Consider the following 19,375-nt stretch of genomic DNA (forward strand, 5'->3'; position numbering starts at 1 on the left):
TAAAATAAATATTGAGGAAATCAGTGATAGTAATGGCAGATGACTGGATGTGGTTTTGCTATAAAGGAGCAGGTCAGAGAGGTAATGAGAGGTATCTAATGATAACACGTGTCACGAAGGATGTTTCACACAGTGAACCCCTCTCGCCTAATAAGTAACGTTGCCTGAGACCTGAAGACTTATGTTAGTGCCTAGTGCTAATGCCTTCTTAGCTCAAAGGGCATGCAATTATCCAAATGACATTGCAGTTATAAGCTAACACTAGTCACTTACCAACGGTTTACACCACCAATAACAAAGGCAAGCACCATCATTGCATCATATTGAACTTTTATTTAAAACAACAATGACACCGAAGTTCAAAATAAATGTTCCAGTGAGAAGTATTAAAAAAACTGAGGTAACAATTCAAGTGAACAGTTATCTCCAATGAAACAGTTTCAAAATACATCAGTGCATTAAAATGTGAAACAGAGAATGGACCCCACAGGACATACTAGTTAAATAGTGGGATCCTTCACAGGCCAGACAAAATCAGTCAGTTATTCATAAACTAGCTACATCATTGTATAAGTACTGTTGGCTTTAAAATAGCTCAGAGCATCACATAAAACAGAGAACTAGCTCCAAATGCATACATAGGAAATGCTTACCAAGACAGGGGTTAAGTCAGTGTGTTATGTGAGGAGTTTGATGTTGGTTTGTTCGCTGGCAAGATTTCCACATTCATTCTACTATAGTCTATATATTAAAAGTATACATTTTTCAATACCCACACTACCTTTCAAAAGTTTGGGATCACTTAGAAATGTCCTTGTTTTTGAAAGAAAATTTTGTTTTGTCCATTAATATAACATCAAATTGATCAGAAATACAGTGTAGACATTGTTAATGTTGTAAATGACTATTGTAGCTGGAAACGGCTGATTTCTTTATATGGAATATCTACATATGCCCATTATCAGAAGGCCAGCATCCCGGAGTCGCCTCTTCACTGTTGATGTTGAGACTGGTGTTTTGTGGGTACTATTTAATGAAGCTGTCAGTTGAGGACTTGTGAGGCGTCTGTTTCTCAAACTAGACACACGAATGTACTTGTCCTCTTGCTCAGTTGAACACCGGGGCCTCCCACTCCTCTTTCTATTCTGGTTAGAGACAGTTTAAGCTGTTCTGTGAAGGGAGTAGTACACAGCGTTGTAAGAGATCTTCAGTTTCTTGGCAATTTCTCATATGGAATAGCCTTCATTTCTCAGAACAAGAATAGGCTGACGAGTTTCAGAAGAAAGATCTTTGTTTCTGGCCATTTTGAGCCTGTAATTGAACCCACAAATGCTGATGCTTGGATTAACAACGTGTCATGGGAACACAGGAGTGATGTTTGCTGATAATGGGCCTCTGCACGCCTATGTAGATATTCCATTCCAGCTACAATAGTCATTTACATTATTAACAATGTCAACACTGTATGTTATTTAAATGGGCAAAAAAATAGCTTTTCTTTCAAAAACAAGGACATTTCTAAGTGACCCCAAAATTTTGAACGGCAGTTTATGTTCCAGTATAATGTTTAACAGACATGTTTACGACCGCACTCTCAAAAGACAATCTAAGTAACATGTTATCTCTAATGTTAAGATCTCTTAGAACTCATTCTGGTCTACACACCACTTGTTATATGTTTAATAGCGGTATTTGCTTCCCGAGGTAATGCCTAGGCTTTAGCTCAACAGGCTAGAAGATCCAGCTGGTTTTAAGAATGGAAAACTGACAAAATATACATTGTTCTTCATTTCACCATAGGTTTTAGAGTCCATATTATCTAAATGTCTATGGAGATCTTGTCCCCCGTGAGTCCATAATCTAACCGTCTCCTCCCCTCCAATAGGAAGGTAAGCACCGCTGTCCAGCGTTGTCCTAGCGACCGTGGCCGAGTCTCGCAGGTAGGTTTGAAGTAGGTGGTAGTCCCAATGGCGATGGCGTCAAACTGTTCCGTCAACAACCACACCTCCCAAAGGATTGTCAGAACGTTCATTATCGTCAGGGAGACCACCCAGAACTGTGCAGCTACTGCTCTAACCAATGACTGGTCCTCGAGGGACACCACGACCACATACAGGTGGTAAGTTGCCACGGCAATGAAAAGGAGGTGTGCTGTGGCCATGGAGAGGATAAAGATGATGAAGAGGCGGTGGTTGCCACCGCCCACACAGCGGTTCAGGAACAGGCAGTGGTGGTCGTAATCCCTCACACACACATCACACAATTTACAGTGTTTAGTATGGTCTGGCTGGAACAACTAGATGGAGAGAGAGGGAATAGCAGTGAGAAATACAAACATTTACTATAATCATATCATATATAAATATAAAAACTATATGTCTAAGTGACATAGTGTTGGCAATTCCCCCAAAATTAAGGAAATTCAGATAAGCAAGCCTACCCTGAATGTGACATATGAACAATAGCTACTGATGTGCATACAGTGTACAATTTGAGTTGAGTCAACTTAAAAAAAAAATCAGGGCAACCAGCTGCAACACGATTTCTAGTTTACATTGGGGCAGCAAAGGTCTGCTTACATACACTCCTGAGTTGCCTCAACACATTTGCCAAAGTTGAGTCAACTAGAAATGGCAAAATGCCATAAACCTATCTTTGTAAAAGAAAACTGCTGAATGGATCGAGGCGCTCTTTGATGAGCATTTAGGGAATGCAGTTCTCTGTGGATGTGCACAGTTTCGTTCAAGAATATTGAGGATTGACGAGTCAACTTAGCATGCATTGCCCAATCAACACTTACTATAGTCACCACTATAATACCATGACAAAAGGAGGGCAGGATAAACTGGCCACAACTCAATTCTCAGCTGCAACACTAACTTAAACTTGCGCTCCTCATGTTACAGTAGATACAGAACCTCTGTCTGTTTCAACTCATAATAAAGATTGATTGACTGGTTCTTCTCACCTCACAGTAGATGCAGAACCTCTGAGGATTCTGGTTGTTCTCCAGCAGGTCTGTTATGGAGGAGTAGCGAGGATCTGCATCTCCCGGTCCCAACTCTCCAGGATCCTGGGTTAGAACCATCCAGAACAAGACCAGAACCACAGAGAACTGGACCAGTGACACATGACCCAGAACACCATCACCCCACAAGCGTCACAGTGGGTTAAGACTCAACCAACATTATAAACTGGGTGGTTCGAGCCCTGAATGCTGATTGGGTGACAGCCGTGGTATAACAGACCATATACCACGAGTATGACAAAACATTTATTTTACTGCTGTAATTACGTTGGTAACCAGTTTATAAGAGCAATAAGGCCCCTTGGATGTTTGTGGTATGCAGCCAATATACCACAGCTAAGGGCTGTAGTATCAAGGCATTCTGCATTGCGTCGTGCAGAAGAACAGCCCTTAGTCGTGGTATATTGGCCATATACCACACCCCCTCGTGCATTATTGCTTAAATATACTACATACATATGATGTATGATGGATAGTCAGTGTAAAGTATATTTATCATAATTCAGCTACAGAATAACTGACCACAACCTCCAGTAACTACAGTCACTAGCGAGATTTGCAATTTGACTTGGTTAAAGCCACAGTCTTCATCAGGCATTCAATGTATGTGAAAAGTATATACTTTGTAATAGAATTAGGCAGTACACGATATTAGGTAATATACTATCACTGTAATATAAAGGATATTAGGCGGTAGTATTCTATAGTAGAAGCAGACTAGAGAGTGGAACAATCCAGCTATCACAGTCCCTAGGTAGACGGGGTTGGCCAACCTGCAACACAACATAGGACAGGTAATGGAACAAAGACCAATACAATGGATTAATTTACTGTATAGTGCAGATACACACAGTGTCTATACCTCTGGTAGGTCGTCATGCGGTGGAACTGGGAAAATATACTCCTGGCCAGCCAGGGGAAGAGGACGGCGCACGTTATCCCTCCGTAGCCCCCCAACATTGTTGCGATAATCAGAATAGCTCCTCCAATCAGACATGGGAAGAATAACGTCCAGTAGTAAAGGACTGGATGCATGCACGCGCAAACACACACACCCAGAGAGAGAGACCCACGCATACACACAATTATACAGAGAAACACAATTCAATGTCACACAATGTTCATTACAGTTAAACTTATCACAGCCTCAGCACTTACGGTGGGACTCATCAGGTTTGTTGAATGGTGGCTCCCTCATGTAGCGGGTCAGTAGTTTGGTCAGCTGCAAGTGTCTGTGGAAATACAACCCCAACATAAAAAAGATGGTTAAAATGTTAAACTGATGTTTCAGGTGACGGTATGGCAATGGGACAGTTAGATGGACAGAAGACGTTGACAGTGGAATATATTCCTGGGTTGTATTCATTAGGTTACACAATGGAAAACGTTTTAAAAAATGTTTCACAAGATGAAAATAAAAATTACATTTTGGTCAGTTTTTTTCTGTTTTGTGCCTAATGAACAAAACCAATTTGAAGGTAAATGTTATAGATATTGGGACCCACCTGAATGTCTTTCCCTGCCTGCAGAGGTCCAGAGGCGTGTGTCCGCTATAGGTCTTCAAGTGCAGCATCCTGAAGCCGGATCTCTGTAACAGCGTCCAACACACCTCTACACAGCCCCTCTCAGCTGCCACATGGACCGCTGTCAACCCATCCTCATCCACAGTCTCCACCATACACCTCTGCCACACACACAAACAAAAAATACTTTAAAACAGTGCAGCAACAATCCTAAAACGCTGAAGGATACTACTGCCGAGGGCTCCATCGGGCTCCAGATCTTTCATCAAAGAGCGCATGTCACAGAGATTCAGCACCATTCTAGTGGACAGCGACGTCCACAAGAAAGTCAGCACCACATAACCGAGGACAGTGGCCATCTCAGGTACAGTCAGTCGTCACGATAAGTATGCAATCTCCATCTCTTCACTCATAAGAATAATAAATATGGTATAATAAATATGGTGGAAACTCCAGATTGCCCATGACTCCACAAATCCAATGCTTTTAGGAGAAAGGAGATATTATTGGTACACGACCCACAATCTTACATGCCCTGTTCGTAAGAGATAATGTGATTTGAGGAACGGAACTCTAAGGGAAACTCCATAGCAAAACTCCCCAATAGAAGTGAAACATGAAAGTCATCATCGGACTTACTTACCAAGCAAGTGTGTATGTCTCACCTTTCCTCGGAGCAGGTAACGGACCACCTCAGTGTTGCCAGTATCAGCAGCCAGGTGTAGAGGTGTAACATGGTACATGTCTCCATCACACCACCTAAACAGTCCTGTCTCCCACAGGTACTGCATCGCTACACTGGGAGACACAACTCAGGGTTAGAGCGTGTGTGTTTTGATGTGTGTGCATGCGCGTGTATAATAAAAAGCTGGAGCTGGAGCACACCCAGAGAAAATTATTTTATGTAGAGGTACTGACTCTGAAAACTAACAGTAAGCTATAAATATAAATGAGGGTCGCACACGCTATATACAGTATCAGTCAAACGTTTGGAAATACATACTCATTCAAAGGTTTTTCTTTATTTGTTTTACTATTTTCTACAATGTAGAATAATAGTGAAGACATCAAAACTATGAAATACACAAGGAATCATGTAGTAATAAAAAAAAAAGTGTTAAACAAATCAAAATATATTTTATATTTGAGATTCTTCAAAATAGCCACCCTTTGCCTTGATGACAGCTTTGCACACTCTTGGCATTCTCAACCATCCTCATGAGGTAGTCACCTGGAATGCATTTCAATTAACAGGTGTTCCTTGTTACAAGTTAATTTGTCTTTTTCTTTCTTCTTTTTTTTGAGCCAATCAGTTGTTTTGTGAGGTAGGGATGGTAAACAGAAGATAGGCTTTTACCAAATAGAGCTAAGTCCATATTATTGCAAGAACAGCCAAAATAAACAAAGACAACGACAGTCATCATTACTTTAAGACATGAAGGTGAGAAAATTTCAAGAACCATCAAGCGCTATGATGAAACTGGCTCTCATGAGGACCACCACAGGAAAGGAAGACCCAGAGTTGCCTCTGCTGCAGAGGATATGTTTATTAGAGTTAACTGCACCTCAGACTGCAGCCCAAATAAATGCTTCACAGAGTTCAAGTAACAGACACATCTCAACATCAACTGTTCAGAGGAGACTGCATGAATCAGGCCTTCATGATCGAATTGCTGCAAAGAAACCATTACTAAAGGACACCAATAATAAGAAGAGACTTGCTTGGTCCAAGAAACATGAGCAATGGACATTAGACCGGTGGAAATCTGTCCTTTGAAAAATAATAATGTATATATATATATAATGAGTCCAAATTTGAGATTTTTGGTTCCAACAGCCGTGTCTTTGTGAGACGCAGTGTACAGTGGTTCCTCCTTTCAAAGTTGCGTCATACAGCGGTACACCTTGCGGGCTGCTGCAGCATTCTGCGGCACATTATTTATTTGTCAGACATTTTTTCTGTTAATACAAGTTATTGCTAGTGTGAGCACCAGAAGGCATCTTTGAGAATCATTTGATAGTCTTCTGCATTGGCATTGACAGAGGATTTAAAACCTTTTTGTAATAACATAGTATATGGGATTGATTTTAAGACATTTGGCTTAATATATTTGTTTAATATTATGGTGTTTCTATTCAGAGAAAAACAAAACACTCAGGGTTTCCATGTGAATGGAATGTAAAATATGGCGCTGTACAACGGGGGAAGGAGTAGGCTGTCCTTGATTGCTATTCACAACAAGCAGTGCCTGATGTGAACCACACCTCGAATAAAAGATATCTCAGAAGTCCTCAAATTAAGAATTGTTGACTTACATAAAGCTGGAAAGGGTTACAAAAGTATCTCTAAAAGCCTTGATGTTCATCAGCCTACAGTAAGACACATTGTCTTTAAATGGAGAGAATTGTTGCTACGCTACCTAGGAGAGGCCATCCTGCAAAGAGGACTGCAAGAGCACAGAGCAGAATGCTCAATGAGGTTAAGAAGAATCCTGGAGTGTCAGCTAAAGATTTACAGAGATCTATGGAACATGCTCACATCTCTGTTGACGAGTCTACGATACATAAAACACTAATGAATAATGGTGTTCCATGGGAGGACACCACAGACAAAGCCACTACGGTCCAAAAGAAACATTGCTGCAAGTCTGAAGTTCGCAAAAGAGCACACCTGGATGTTCCACAGCGCTACTGGCAAAATATTCTGTGGACAGATTAAACTAAAGTTGAGTTATTTGAAACACACAACACTATGTGAGGAGAAAAGGCACTGCACACAAAACCTCATTCCAACTGTAAAGTATGGTGGAGGGATTATCATGGTTTGGGGCTGCTTTGCTGCCTCAGGGCCTGGACAGCTTGCTATCAAGACATTTTGCAGGAGAATGTAAGGATATCTGTCCGCCAATTGAAGCTCAACAGAAGTTGGGTGATGTAACAGGAAAACGACCCATAATACTGAAGTAACAGAATGGCTTCAACAGAAGAAAATACACCTTCTGGAGAGTCCTGACCTCAACCCGATTTAGATGATGTGGTATGACCTTAAAAGAGCAGTTCACCCCAGACATCCCAAAAATATTGCTGAACTGAAACAGTTTTGTAAAGAGGAATGGTCCAAAATTCCCCCTGACCATTGTACAGGTCTGATCCGCAACTACAGAAAATGTTTGGTTGAGGTTATTTCTGCTAAAGGAGGGACAACCAGTTATTAAATCCAAGGGTTCACATACTTTTCCCACTCTGCACTGTGAATATTTACATGGTGTGTTCAATAAAGGAATTAATGTATAATTGCTTGTGTTTTATTAGTTTAAGCACACTGTGTTTGTGTATTGTTGTGACTGAGATGAAGATCAGATACAATTTTATGACCAATTTATGCGGAAATCCAGGTAACTCCAAAGGGTTCACATACTTTTTCTTGCCACTGTATTTATATATAAATAATATATATATATATTACAGTGTGCGACTCTTTATGTATATAGTTTATGAATATCATATCTCATCATATGTTATGACATCATGTCACTTATGCACTACATATTAACAGTATACTGAAGAACCCCTTGACTTTTTCCACATTTTGTTACATTACTGCCTTATTCTAAAATGGATGAAATATATTTTTTCCCCTCATCAATTTACACACAATACACCATAATGGTAAAGCAAAAATGTGACCGACTGGCTCAAATCGGTCTTATGTAGCAAAATTTGAAATGGTGTTTCTTACATTGGACAAAGTAGAGACTCCGAGCTATAAAATTGTATATTATTCACTACATTTGAGGAACAATGGGAAAGTAATTCTGCTTTGAAACTTGATAAAACTGAATTTCGAGAAAATGGCTGTTGAATATTTTGGTACACCTACTGGAGAGCTCTTCTTTGTCTACACCCATTCAGCATCGTTCACACCCTCTTAAGCCCCGCCCGTAAACTCAGAGCGTTGTCAGATTATCAATTTGTCAATTCAGAGCGTTTCGCTCTTGGAGAATTCAGAGTGCACACTGGACGCTCTGGCCGAGGAGTAGGGTTGATCTGAGCATTCTGTACTAATAACAGCAGTCAAGCACCCAAGCTAACTGGCTAACGTTGGCTAGCTACTTCCAGACACAAATGAGAGAACAGCTCACTCTGACCCTTTTATTCGCCCTAGCAGAGCTGGTTAGGCTGTTTTATGTTATTCAGGGTGTTGGTGACAGCAACTGTGCTGCTGGCAACAATTTAATTATGCTTTTTCATCAGTTATTCTGCTCTCTGGCACACTCAGACGAGAGTGCCCCCAAAATCGGGGGAGTAGATAGCCAGAGAGAATTTACTATCAACAGTTGTCCCAGTGGCATCATGAACATTCTATTGAAATGGTTACTTGCATAGTGGAGTCTTTTGTTAAGACATGTTGCTAGCTAGCTAAACAATGAACCATAATCCCAACTCATGACGTTACTACCCTACATGAATCTGCAGGTAGCTAACGAACCAGGTTTAATGTTAGCTAGCTAACATTAGGCTATAACAAGCAAAGCAAATGGCTGAGATACGAATAATATTACTACACAGACCATATGTGTAACGTTAGCTAGCGAGCCAGCCAGCTAATGTTAGCTAGATAGCCAACAGTAAACTTGAACTTTAAATTAAAATTACTTTGAGAAAATTAGAAATGTGTAATACCTGAAAATGTAGCTACAGTGGTTCTTCTTTTAAAAGTTGCGTCATACTGCAGCACAGCTTGCGGGCTGCCGCAAAATTCTATGGCACGTTATTTAAGTGTCAGCCATTGTTGCCATTAATGCTAGTTAGTGCTAGTTTGACCACCAGAGGATATCTTTGAGAAGTGTTTGACTGTTTTTAATATTGGCTGTACTAGAGAATTTTTAAACTTTTTTTGTAAGAACATAGTATATGGGATTGATTTTAAGAAATGTAGCTTAATTAATTTGATTAACATTATGGTGTTTCCATTCCAAGAAAAACAAAAAATGATTCTGAATCAGGCACTGTTTGTCAGATGTAACACTAAACAAGGATTAGATGGAGGCAGACGTTATAGGAAGAGCCATTATTGTGTAGCTGAGGGAAAGGTGGGAAGTATCTGGGCAACTACAGTACCTTTGATTAGCGAGGAGAAAATAGGAGAATAAGAAATAGAGAAAAAGTTTTGTTAACACGGGGGGGTGGGGGGGAAACAGTGACTGGCTTTCAAAAATTGGCACTGTACAAAGTAACTGGTCGGGAGTAGGCTACTAACTGAGATTCAGTGAAAATAAAAATCTATAATTAAAAATAGATTCATCAAGACCAGTCCCGATGCTTGTCTGAAATAGTTGGCCACACGCGGGTAGGCTATTGCTTCAAATCCTATTATAACAATTGGATGACATTGCGTGTTCCAGTAAGCAACAATTTGCTTACTTTATTCTTGGGGATAGTGCTGATTGCTGCCCCCTTTGGGGTGATTGCGTGCCCATGGTAAACAGAAAAAAAATCTGTCAAAAATTGCTAATACATGCAATTAAAAATTATTATTGAATAGAAAACACTCTAAAGCTTCTAAAACCGTTTAAATTATGTCTGTAAGTAAAGCAGAACTCTCAGGGCACTCATTCTCCCAAACTCTCTCTTGTCATCCAAAAAGTTGGCCCAACTTTGACGTTATCGCCCCCACCCTTCCCAAGCACCTACAGTCCTGGGAACAGTTCCTATGCCTTCAGCGCGGTGTCCGCTTTCAATGGGGCTTCTCATTGTGTGAATCGCGCGCTCACGAGAGTAATGAGGGGCCGAATCCTTTCGGTCACGCGAGAAAACAGGTTACTCTCATGCGCGTTCTGCTCCTGTGGTGTCTTTCTTCCAAGATTGATTAAACAATGCCTGTGTTTCTCTTCGTCCTGAGAATTGCTGTGAAGCTATATAGCATGCTAACGCTGTGTTCTGAACCAAGTTTGACAAGTTTAGTCGACATATAATATGTAATTTCGACGTTTTGGTGCGCACCAACTTTACTTTTTGGCTGCATTTCAACCGAAATATGTCGTGTTTGATAACCGAAAGACACAGACTTCAAAACTAAAGCTGTTTTTGGTAAGTATAAACCCTTCCAGGTCTTCTGATGGAAGAACAGCAAAGGTAAGGGAACATTTATGTGTTAAATTTGGGTTTCTGTGGACTCCGAGATAGAGGAGCCAAAATGCTAATTCCTGAGCGCCGACTCACATTATAGCCTAGTGAACGAAATCTGTAAAGTTAAAAATAAATGTAACACAGCGATTGCATTTAGAAGAAGTGTATCTTTCTATATATATGTAGAACATGCATATTTAGTCAAAGTTTATGTTGTGTATTCCATGTTAGCTGACGGCGTGTGCAGAAGCCATCGTCATTTCTCCGGACATTTGAGTAGCATTTTTTTAACATGGCGTCATTGTAAACAGAGATTTATGGATATTTATAGCATATTATTGAAAAAAACATAAATGTACTGTGTAACATGTTATATTATTTTTTTTTTAATCCTGCGTTTGGTGATTGCATATTTTGTTCAATTTGGCTATGGAAATTAGCTGTGTCTTCGGTGTGTCTTCGGTGGTGGTTTGACATAAATATGTGCTATGTTTTCGATGTAAAACATTTTAGAAATCTGACTTGCTGGCTAGATAAACAAGTTGTTTATCTTTCATTTGAGCTATTGGACTTGTTAATGTGTGGAGGTTAAATATTTCTAAGAATATTTTTGAGTTCCGTGCACCACCGTTCCAGCTGACGGTGGGGGGGCTGGTCCCCAATTGGGAACCAACATCTTTGTCAGGTTAAAAGAACTCCAGCACAGAGAAGAGAAAGGAGCCTAAAAAATTAAACAATAAAGCAATTTAATTCACAAATGCATTTGACTATTTTTAATATTGACCATCAACCAAAAACACAGCATCTACCGTGGTATTCCATTTCTAGCGAGACTATTCAAGCCATCAACTCACTGATGGATGAAGATGATGAGCGATCGGCAAAGGCCATCTGGAATCTGCTGGCATCAAGGCACAATGTCACCATGGCTTTAATCACAGTCAGAAGACAGTTGAAGAAACCGGGTGGACTTATGGAAAGGCTTGGTAAAGACATTTTATATAAATCACACACACCACCGTTCAAGTTTGGGGTCAGTTAGAAATGTCCTTGTATTTGAAAGAAAATCACATGTTTTGTCCATTAAAATAACATCAAATTGATCAGAAATACAGTGTAGACATTGTTAATGTTGTAAATGACCATGGTAGCAGAATTTGTTTTATGGAATATCTACATAGGCGTACAGATGCCCATTATCAGCAACGATCACTCCTGTGTTCCAATTGCACATTGTGTTAGCTAATCCAAATGTATCATTTAAAAAGGCTAATTGATCATTAGAAAACCCTTTTAGAATTATGTTTTCACAGTTGAAAACTGTTGTTCTAATTAAGGAAGCAATAAAACTGGCCTTCTTTAGACTAGTTGAGTATCTGGAGCATCAGCATTTGTCAGTTTGATTACAGGCTAAAAATGGCCAGAAACACAGATCTTTCTTCTGAAACTTGTCAGTCTATTCTTGTTATGAGAAATTAAGGTTATTCCATGCAAGAAATTGCCAAGAAACTGAAGAGCACAGTGCAAACTGGTTCTAACCAGAATAGAAAGAGGAGTGGGAGGCCCCGGTGTAAAACTGAACAAGTACATTAGAGTGTCTAGTTTGAGAAACAGAAGCCACACAAGTCCTCTGGGATGCTGGCCTTCTAGGCAGAGTTGCAAAGAAAAAGCCATATCTCAGACTGGCCAATAAAAAGAAAAGATTAAGATGGGCAAAAGAACACAGACAATGGACAGAGGAACTCTGCCTAGAAGGCCAGCATCCCAGAGTCGCCTCTCACTGTTGACATTGAGACTAGTGTTTTGCTGGTACTATTTAATGAAGCTGCCAGTAAATTTCTCGCCAGGGACCAGGCCCATATTTGATTTTTGATGGTAAGTTTAGCTATTTACAAAGCCAACGGTATACAAAATACTGTAGCCTACACCTCACGGACTGCTATGTGCTCCACAATAATTCACTGTTGCCTCCTTTTCCAGGTATCATGGCTCGAGATTTCTTTGAGGAAGAAATCATCAAGAAATACGCTGGACCCTACATCAGAGAGGTGTTTCTGGGTACACATGGTTTCTTTCAAAGTAGAATTATAGCATTATTTTGTTCCGTTTAGGCCTATTTACATGTATATTTCTATTATTGTACCTAATTTTGTCTTTAAGGCTAAATGTATTTTTTTATTCTCCAAATACAGACAATGACCCAAACATACCGCCGCCCAGGTTTGCATTGCAAATGAGGGCATAAACTGGGTCTAGACTCCAGAAGAGTAAGTAGACCTTTATGTAGTAAAATAAAAGGTTAAATAAAAATAAATAAACAAATAAATAAAAGACCTACAACACATTTCTCAACACTAGTGAGACTCATGTCGCCTACGGTAAGACTACAATTTATCTAAAAATCTACTGAAAACATTCATCCGTAACTCTGCCAAGCCAACAAGCAAAGATGAACTGGTGAAGGCCATCAAGATGTTTTGGCTTGAGAAATTGACGGTACAACAAATACATTGATCATCTCAGCAAGGTTTTAACAGTGGTCGTGGAGCTGGGGTAAAATGCAACTAAAATGTTGTTGAATGTAATACATTGCAAGTTGGGGGATTTTCACACCTACAGTAGCCGGGCTATTAAATTACCATTTTGTAAATAAATCGATGTATGAAGTCTCTATTGTCCTGCTAATAACCCATCATGGAATGACTAAATATGTTAATCGGGGTGATTTTTCAACAAATAGACAGGTATTTTCATGAGTCCACAAACAGGAGGTGGAGTTCCAGAGCTTACAGGTGTGCCTGGCATGGATTGTGTCTCCATCTCGTTCCTCGCCATCTTCAACGCCTCATATCTTCAATATAATAACTAATTCAGAAGGTTAAACCCATAGGTTTCAGGCCTGCAGTAGGTTATAATAAACAGAAAATTGCGTGTCAATTCATAAACCATGTGCCATGGAATTGGTACATCGAAAATCTCTCCCAAACTATTTTGCAATCTATATGGCACAGCTGTAAATTTTTTGGTCCTTAAATTAAACTGGTATATATTTGTATTCATCACAATTTTCTTTAAATAATTTTGGTCTTTAATGCAGGGCCGACAGACAAGTTCTTACTTTTTTATTTTAATTTTAAATTTGACTAAAATTGCAACCAACTTTCTATGGCTTGTTTAAATTTGTTTTTTATTTTGGACAGGATTTCGTTTCAAATAACCGAAAGTGAGAGATTGTAATCTGAATAATGGGAAAAAGGCCATTCTTGAACATGGGCTGAGACATTCTTACTCATTTGTAAATAAAGCCAGTTACTTATTTAGAATGATTCATTTCTGTTTTTAGAGGGAGAGAAACCAAAAGCCCACCGTGGCTATTTTTCAGAAATCGTCAGTTCAAATATCAAGTTAAATTACCCATTGTATTTACCCAGATTCTCCAGCCCACTCCTTATCTCAGAAAATCATGGCTAGTGGGAAGGTTGCTGACTTTTTCTGTGGCTAAACCAACTAGGCTCATAATTTAACAATTGTATTTGTATTTACAGATGGCATACAAGTTTGCTACTTAGGCACATGAAAGTTCACATATTCCTGAAAGCATTTCTACCCCCCCCCCCCCCCCCCCCACCCAAAAAAGCCTAGTTTCCTGAAACGAGTCATAAACAGGTTTTAGAAATGTTTGCAAATGTATAAAAAAAGAAAAAAACATTTTTACATTTACATAAGTATTCAGACCCTTTACTCAGTACTTTGTTGAAGCACCTTTGGCAGTGATTACAGCCTCAAGTTTTATTGGGTATGACACTACAAGCATGGCACACCTGTATTTGGGGAGTTTCTCCCATTCTTCTCTGCAGACCCTCTCAAGCTCTGTCAGATTGGATGGGGCGTGTCACTGCACAGCTATTTTCAGGTCTCTCATGAGATGTTTGATCGGTTCAAGTCTGGGCTCTGGCTGGGCCACTCAAAGGACATGCAGTCCCAAAGCCACTCCTGCATTCTCTTGGCTGTGTGCTGGCTGTGTGTTGTCCTGTTGGAAGGTGAACCTTCACCCCAGTCTGAGGTCCTGACCACTCTGAGTAGGTTTTCATCAAGGATCTCTTTATACTTTGCTCTGTTCATCTTTCCCTCGATCTTGACTAGTCTCCCAGTTCCTGCTGCTGAAATACATCTCCACAGCATGATGCTGCACTGTTGGGATAGTGCAAGGTTTCCTCCAGACGTGATGCTTGGTATTCAGGCCAAATAGTTCAATCTTGGTTTCATTAGACCAGAGAATCTTGTTTCTTATGGTCTGAGAGTCCTTTAGGTGTCCTTTTGGCAAACTCCAAGCAGGCTGTCATGTGCCTTTTACAGAGGAGTGGCTCCTTTCTGGCCACTCCACCATAAAGGCCTGATTGTCCTTCGGTTCTCCCATCTCCACAGAGGAACTCTGGAGCTATGTTGAAGTGACCAGCTGGTTCTTGGTCATCTCCCTGACCAAGGCCCTTCTCCCCAGAGAAGGGTTATGCGCTGACATACTCTGCAAACTGTAGGACCTTATATAGACAGGTGTATGCCTTTCCAAATCATGTCCAAGTTGTAGAAAAATCTCAAGGATGATAAAGGGAAACAGAATGCACCGCTCAATTTCGAGTCTCATAGCAAAGGGTCTGATTACGTATGTACATTTCTGTAGATTTTTTAAAATTTGCAAACATTTCTAAAAACCTGTTTTCGCTTTGTCATTATTGGGTATTGTGTGTAGATTGATTAGTGACATTTTATATTTAATCAATTTTAGAATAAGGCTGTAATGCAACAAAATGTGGAAAAGGTCAAGGGGTCTGAATACTTTCAGAATGTACTGTCTATAAACACAACATGTAAAGTGTTATTCCATGTATCATGAGCTCAAATAAACATCCCTAACATCCCATCCCCCCCAACATCCCTGTTGGTGAGCATTTCTCTTTCCTAAGATGATCCATCCATGTGACAGGTGTGGCATATCAAAAAGCTGATTAAACAGAATGGTCGTTACACAGGTGCACCTTGTGTTGGGGACAATAAAAGGCAACTCTAAAATGTGCCATTTTGTCACACCACACCATGCCACAGATGTCTCAAGTTTTGAGGGACTCCAGGACTGTCCACCTGAGCTGTTGCCAGAGAATTGAATGTTAATTTCTCTACCACAAGCCGCCTCCGTCATTTTAGAGGATTTGGCAGTGAGTCCAAACGGCCTCACAACCACAGACCACGTGTAAACACGCCACCGCAGGACCTCCACATCCGGCTTCTTCACCTGTGGGATCATCTGAGGGGAGGGAGGGGGTTTGCTGAGAGTATTTCTGTCTGTAATAAAGCCCGTTTGTAGCTGGGTCTGGCTCCCCTGTGGGTGGGCCTGGGCACCCATGGCCCACCCATGCCTGCACCCCTGCCCAGTCATGTGTAACCCATAGATTAGGGCCTAATGAATTTATTTAAATGTAATGATTTCCTTATATGAACTGTAACTCAGTAAAATCTTTTAAATTGTTGCATTTATATTGTTGCGTTTATATCTTGGTTCAGTATATATACACACACACACATACTTTTTTTTACTTGTATAGTGCTTTTCAAAGAATTCTAAAGTGCATAAAAAGTTAAAACAACAAACAAAACATTTTAATGATGGAGAATTAAAATCTGTCGGCTTGGGATGAAGTTGATATATAATATATAACATTATGCAGCTATGTGTGTGTGTTAATGTCTGTTTATGTGTGTGTGTGTGTGTATTTACATGTTCCCTCCACATACTCCATGGTGTAGGGCGGTTTTGCCCTGATGGTCTACCATGCGCAGGTCAGCTCCATGCTGCATCATCTGGTGCATCACGTATACATTACCATGCCTAGAGAGACAGATACATTACCATCAATAACATATTAATAGCATTAAATAGTAGTCCAATTCCATTTCTCCCTGAAGTGCATACTCAGTCACTCCCCCTCAAGCATTTAAAAGCATTGGATTGATGTAAGTACAGGCTGGAGGGAGGTTTAACCATATTTCTTACACCAGTCCTCTCCATTCACATCCATGAGGGGGACTGTATGAGTGCACACTTCAGAGAGAAGAAGACAGGGGAATTTCTAGGAGAGGGCGGCATTTCTGCTCCAGGTGCCTTGGGCTGACACAATTACCATATAACCAACGGTTACGGATGAAGACCATCATGAAAATAAAATAACTGCTGTAACATGGACTCTTAACAACGTGATGAAACGTTGTTGCTCCTTGCTGAAACAAGCAAGGTGCTGTAGCAAACGAGTCTTTGGTTTCCTAGGCAACGCCCCACTCCCTGCAGCAGCAGCACACATAGAAACAGAATGAATAGAACAGGGTTGGAACCTTTAACCCTGGTAATTTGACTGGTAAACTCATGGATACACTCGCAATTGCTGCCTGCTTGTGATGCAATAATTTCAATGGTAATGTAGAATGTTCATTCAAATGATGATGTGGCTCATGCAATGGAATGTATTTTTTATAATGTCAGTTGAGTTGAATCAACAAATCAAAGCAAATATTGATGGGTAAATGTTCTGCTTTTACTTCCTACTTTAACTTCCTGCTTTGCTCCTATGGGTACACTCCCAATGGCCACCCATTACACCATCATTGACTTGAATGGGGACACCAGTTCTATTCATTCTATGAGAAAATGTGTCTTCATTTATTTATTTTTTATATTTGAACGGTCATTACAGTGACTGCAGTCATTTGGCTAGCCAATTACCTTCACCCAAAATTCCATGCCCGTCACAGCCCTACAGGGGCCCAACGCTCTTCCCCTAGTCCCTTTCCACAGATTTAATAGGAGTGGATAGTGGGGCTTACCCAGTCCAATCAGTGTTTACTGACCTGCAGGCGAAATGGAAGGCTGTCATTCCTGCATCACAGGTCAGGTTGGGGTCAGCTCCGTTGCTTAGCAACATGTCAACCATGGCACGGTTACCATGGAGGGACGCAAAGTGGAGAGGACTAAAACCACCCCAACCTACACACACACACACACACACACACACACACACGACAAGTCTCATCAGCGTGAAAAGCCTGTGTTTTGCTGTTAAAAGGAGACAGTCTTGACTGAAGAACTTTAGAGAAGATATTGAACATCTCACAGTAAAATAAATGTTGGTGTTTAAAGATGCTTCAAGTACTATGACTGTAAATGATCACATTTATTCTACTACTTTGAGATAGTGTCACTCCCTAACCACCCAAAGAGCAGTAGGCCTACTATTGTCTCTTTACTACAGTCAGGAGCTGAAAAGTGTCTGAGAGAATAGACTGAACAACTACCCATCTCAGATCATTGATAAAACACAGACAAGTTAAGGTATCTCTCTCTATGACAACATGACAAAATCACAACAGGAGACATCAGCAGTCAGGTGTCATCAACTGTGATGGGACTCTGAAACTTGCCATTGTTAAAACTTGACATAATTAAAACTAGGCCTAATATGGCCAGTAGTTTTAAGATAGTTAGATTGGTTATAAAACATTACATAAAGCAAAATCTGCTGCCTGTACCAAAGCAATTTACTCATGCATATTTGATGCAACTAAGTGACTGGGTAATACATGCTAATGGTAAAGATCTGACGACAGACATCTTTACTGACATCCTTTTTATTCAGCATTTAACTACAGAAAGTAATAACACATTCCCTAGAATAATGGTATGGTAAGCACCTTTCCCGGAAGTGACATTAGAATAGGCTACAGTCGGGTAGCTAGGCTAGTTGGAAAAAAAGAATCCATCCCCCATTTTCCGCAAATGTGTGTGCAGTAAATTATATAGGCTAATGCATACTCCAAACATGCATAGGTAAGCCTTACCTTTCTCTTTGAGGATAGATCGATCATGTTGAATGATATGTGCACAATGTTCAACGTTCCCTCGTTGAACACAGTCAAAAATGTCCCCATCGACACTAGGCATTGGAAGCATTATGCGAATACTGCATACGATCGACCCCTGTGCCGCCTGACTTTTACTCTGTCAATGTAAACAAAATATCCATACAGAGACGATACATTGTAACAACAATTACACATTCATTTAACAGAGATCCTACGCGACTAAGTAGCTGGATATTTTATTGTGGTGAAAAACGATTGTACTGCAGTAGGCATGACAGACTCCGCCTAGGGAATCTGATTGGATAGAGACACATGTGACCTGGCTCTGCATTTTTGTCATCTCAATATGGGATCGTCACTAGTTACCACAGCCAAAAAGTCATAAAAACCGCCTATTTCGACAATGTATCTTCTTAAAATATGATTTAAAACCTAAACACACTGTTAACCTTATGCATAACGCTAACCTTAAATTAAGACCAAAAAGCACATTTCTGTTTTAATTTTTACTATAGCCAATTATGACTGTGTGGCTGTGGTAACTTGACAGTATGGACTCGCCGATTATATCCGTGAAACTGAAACATTCAAAATGAATTGTCTTCCATTGAATGCGCTAAACATAAATTAATGTTGCTGGTTGTGGCTGCAAACGTTGCCAGTCGGATAAACGCCTACCTCAAGAACACGGGACTGTTAAAGTTTCACTCAACGTTGAATAACAATAATATTGTGTCAACATTTCAACGCTTTGGACTGGAGCGGCCTGAAAAAGAACACACGAATATGG

At 40.2% G+C, this 19,375-nt stretch overlaps 1 protein-coding gene across 1 annotated transcript; it reads right to left on the bottom strand.

Moving 5' to 3' along the window:
* Positions 1 to 313: 313 nt before the first annotated feature.
* On the bottom strand, positions 314 to 18,872 carry LOC109899559 (palmitoyltransferase akr1-like). Its single transcript, XM_020494898.2, has 10 exons — positions 18,562 to 18,872; positions 17,575 to 17,710; positions 16,451 to 16,561; positions 5,217 to 5,349; positions 4,534 to 4,712; positions 4,187 to 4,260; positions 3,891 to 4,053; positions 3,716 to 3,801; positions 2,969 to 3,159; positions 314 to 2,296 (listed from the first exon to the last, which is right to left on the bottom strand). The coding sequence occupies exons 1-10, from the start codon at positions 18,671 to 18,673 to the stop codon at positions 1,820 to 1,822; spliced, it is 1,662 nt and encodes a 553-aa protein (XP_020350487.1). The 5' UTR covers positions 18,674 to 18,872; the 3' UTR covers positions 314 to 1,819.
* Positions 18,873 to 19,375: the final 503 nt, after the last annotated feature.

The sequence above is a fragment of the Oncorhynchus kisutch genome, linkage group LG11 (assembly GCF_002021735.2).
Source record: "Oncorhynchus kisutch isolate 150728-3 linkage group LG11, Okis_V2, whole genome shotgun sequence".
NCBI classification, from domain to species: Eukaryota; Metazoa; Chordata; class Actinopteri; order Salmoniformes; family Salmonidae; genus Oncorhynchus; species Oncorhynchus kisutch.